This window comes from Coptis chinensis, chromosome 5, assembly GCF_015680905.1.
Source record: "Coptis chinensis isolate HL-2020 chromosome 5, ASM1568090v1, whole genome shotgun sequence".
Classification (NCBI taxonomy): Eukaryota; Viridiplantae; Streptophyta; class Magnoliopsida; order Ranunculales; family Ranunculaceae; genus Coptis; species Coptis chinensis.
In genome coordinates this window covers 74,778,151-74,781,895 of record NC_141460.1, presented here as the reverse complement: position 1 = coordinate 74,781,895, position 3,745 = coordinate 74,778,151, and the positions used below count along the sequence as shown (strand labels likewise).

The 3,745-nt window shown below is 37.1% G+C and overlaps 1 protein-coding gene across 1 annotated transcript; it reads right to left on the bottom strand.

Annotated features, from left to right (window-relative positions):
• Window positions 1-2,956: 2,956 nt before the first annotated feature.
• On the bottom strand, window positions 2,957-3,385 carry LOC147498886 (uncharacterized). Its single transcript, XM_086563367.1, has one exon. The coding sequence runs from the start codon at window positions 3,383-3,385 to the stop codon at window positions 2,957-2,959; it is 429 nt and encodes a 142-aa protein (XP_086419493.1).
• Window positions 3,386-3,745: the final 360 nt, after the last annotated feature.

The following is a 3,745-nucleotide window of genomic DNA, read 5'->3' as shown; positions in this document are numbered from 1 at the left end:
GACTCAGATATCGGAATGGGGCCTATCTTATGTCAAAACGACCGTCTTGGAAAGAGCTTTTCAATGGTCTAAGCCTTGAATCAATCAGAAGAGCAGACGTGGACAAAAAGTCTATAAAAGTCAAATCCAATTGAAAAGGGCTCTGTGGACTGAATAAATTGGGCTTTGGGCTCGATTTTCCGGCCCAAAACATGGCTCCTCACCCCATGCACGAAAAAGTAGATCTTGTCTCCTCCATTTCAAGACACAAGACTTAACTCTTAAGTATTCTAGTTTTTTAGGTAGCCATTAGAATATAGTTTGAGATCTAGTTTTTAGACTCCATTAATTAGTTTTTCATTATCTTGTTTTAAATTCAGTAGTTGAATCAGTATTGTTATTTATTCATTAGTTCAATAAAGTTAGTTAGTTCTTGATAATCTAGTTGCATTTCATTAACCATTGTAGTTTTAATTTATAGATTTAGTTATTTATCATTACTAGTTTCAATTAAATCTTACATGAGTAGATATCTTTTTAATTCAAATAAGCAAATTTAGAATCTTTATATCATGTCTTGCTTAAAGTCATATAGAAATGATAGTGTAATGATTCTAGGCTAAACCTTTATTAGAGGGGGTTGAAGAAGTCTTGATGAAAACTTGATTTTGTTAGCTTAGAAATCATCGTGATAATCTATTCAATTGTAGAAAGTAATTAGTTCACCATGAGAATGGGTTTGATTGCTTCACATGCTAGTTATTATTTGGTAGAGATTGCCATGAATAATTAGGGATTAGATTTACCAATTTGTATGCGAAAGCACTTCAATTTGGATTGCGACATTTCTTTGTTAGTTGATTAAGTCGAGTTAAGGTGGAATCAATCCCCCTTAATTCCTTATCATAGTATCAATTTAGTATTCCGTAGTTTGATTTATCGCATCTTGTTAGCATAATTTCCATCGTAGTTTAATTTCCGTATTACTCTCATTAACTTTGGATAGATTGATAATCTTAGTAAACGCTAATTCTAAAGAACTAGGAGTGGAACGAATCTTCTATTCCCCCTATATTGTTATAGAATCGAGAGTAGAAAACTTTGATAACTTAGCACCAAGTCTAGTTTTAGTTTTACTTGCCTATGCGTAATTGTATTCGTAGGTAAAACGAACATTTTACCTTTTATCAGCTTATAAACTGTTGGGCCTCCAAATTTGACATGGTACTGCATAATTGGCTGACCCAATTGATGCTATTGGGCTTATGGATAATGGGCAATTGGGCTGGTCTTGTACCGAAGGCACGACGTGTTGTTTCACGCCGAAGGCGCGTGTACGCCTTGCGCCGAAGGCACGGGCATACCCTATGCCTAACATTTAGCACCTCAAAAAGGTTTCTAAACACTGCAAAGGATGCGACAATATTGTCACAATACCATGGTGCTATCTCAATCCCATTCAAGATGTTGACAACTCTGAGTGATTCTGAACGCACTATGAGTTTCTTGTACCCTCTATCAATGGCTGCCTTCAAACTTTCCACTATAGCTCCCAGTTCTTGGCTAATAATAGATTTACTAGGGGATGAACCAGTAAATACCAGTTCTACATTACCTTGCCAATTCTTGAAAATGCCACCAAAGCCATTATACTCACCTACTGCTCCATCAGCGTTCAACATAATCACGTCCACATCTGGACTGCTCCATTTGATAAAAGTAGCTTGCTTTAGACTGGTAGCGCACTTCAATGTTCAACCTTGATAACAAAACTCTCAATTCAATAGAGTCTTCAACTTCTACTAACCTCCTCTGAAGATACAACTGCATGTCATAAATAATCTTGTTACAAAGTTCCAGAGTTGTTTACTAATTTGATTCATTCTCCTCCTTCCTCTTTCTGCCCAGATCTAGTGTACTGTTGTTGCCACAAGGTTCTCCACACTTCACTCTTTGTGGTGTTCGTCCTGCATTTTTTGAAAATGTCATACCATTCAAAGGTCAAATCAGTAACACACCCACCCATTCCTATTACTTTCTTAACCTTACTCCACACTTCCTTAGAAAATGGGCAATCAAATTAAAGTATAGGTGTTTAGAGTATTCAGTCGAGCAGCCATAGATGCAACAACTCGAGTGGCTCAACATTTTCTTCCTAATTAATCTATCCAGAGTTAGTAGATAACCAGCAAATACTGCCACATAGTAAAAGAGTGTTTAGGAACCACCATCTTCCTCCATACGTATAATCTTGTACCATTTAACCTCCTCCCTAATCTTTCTCAGAGTCATATAAGCAGACTTGGATGTATAGGCTTCTGTGACTGAGGGGGTCCAAACTACTCTATCCTTTTCAACAAAATTGTTGATTTGGATTTGTAGTATTGCATTTCTCATAACCTCATCATCTAAGCTTCTGATTATATCATTCCACCTCCCCTCAGAGATAACATGACTAACCTTTGTATCAATTGGAAAGTCAAAGAGATTTCTACTAAGAGGTTGAAACCACAAAGGTACTTTTGTAAGCCACGGATCATGCCAGAACCATGTATCCTCTCCATTAGCTATAACATACTTGATATATTTTCTAGTTGTCTCTCTGTGTTGCAAGATACCCTTCCACACCCATGAGCAGTCACTTGGCACTTTCATCGTCTAGAAGTATTTGTCTTTTATCTACTGTTTCCATGTCCACTCCACCCAAATCGATTGTTCCTTTGCAATGATTCTATAAACCAGTTCACAATAAGAAGCATAGTTCCAGGTTCTCGGGTCAACAATTCCTACACTTTGTTCTTTAGAGTACCTCAAAACATCATGACTTGCATGGTGCATTTTGTGCTTCATGTCAGGTCCAACCCATAGAAACCTATTACAGATCTTAACAACCTTATCAAGGACCTGTTTTGGATCGGAATGACAAAAGACCTTGCCCAATACACTTGGAAAGAAGATAGAACATATTTGATAAGTTCTAGTCTTCATGCGCTGCCTTTGACAAACATCTGTTTTTCCAGTCTTCTATTCTTCCAGTCATTCTTTCAATAAGGGGAAGGCATTCTTTAATCCTCAATCTAGAGGAAGTGAGAGGGAGCCCCAAATATGTAACTAGAGGGAAAGCTAATGCCACATCCATGACTGCAGCCATCTCATTACTCTCTATACAACTCATACTCCCAGAAAGTAGAGTTGTCTTAGAGTTACTTAGATGCAGTCCTGTTGCCCGAGTAAAGGAATCAATAATTCCTTTAAAAGCTTCCACATAAGCTAACTCACCTTTACAGTAAACAATCACATCATCTGCAAAGCTTAGGTGAGTAAGTCCAAGCTTCTTGCATTTTGAGTGAGCAGATAAAGACTTTGTAACCAACCTTTTCTTAAGCAAACCACTTAACACCTCCATTACCAAAATAAATAAGAAATTAAAGAGGAAACTATATCACCTTGACGAAACCCCTTTTTACTAACAAAAACCCTTCAGAGAAACCATTAATCAGTAAAAAGTAAGAAGGGGAGGAATAACACAAGCATCTTCAACCAATTAATGAAGGTCAGCGGAAATCTGAATCTATGTAAAATCAGCTCCAAAGTCTTCCAGTTAACTGAATCATAGGCTTTCTTGATGTTCAGCTTAATGACACATCTCTTTGTTCCATGTTTTCTATTATATCCTCTCATGAGTTCATGTGCAAGGAGCAAATTATCTTGAATGCTTATTCCAAGAACAAAAACAACTTGAGTAGAGGAGATAAGCTTAGGCAAG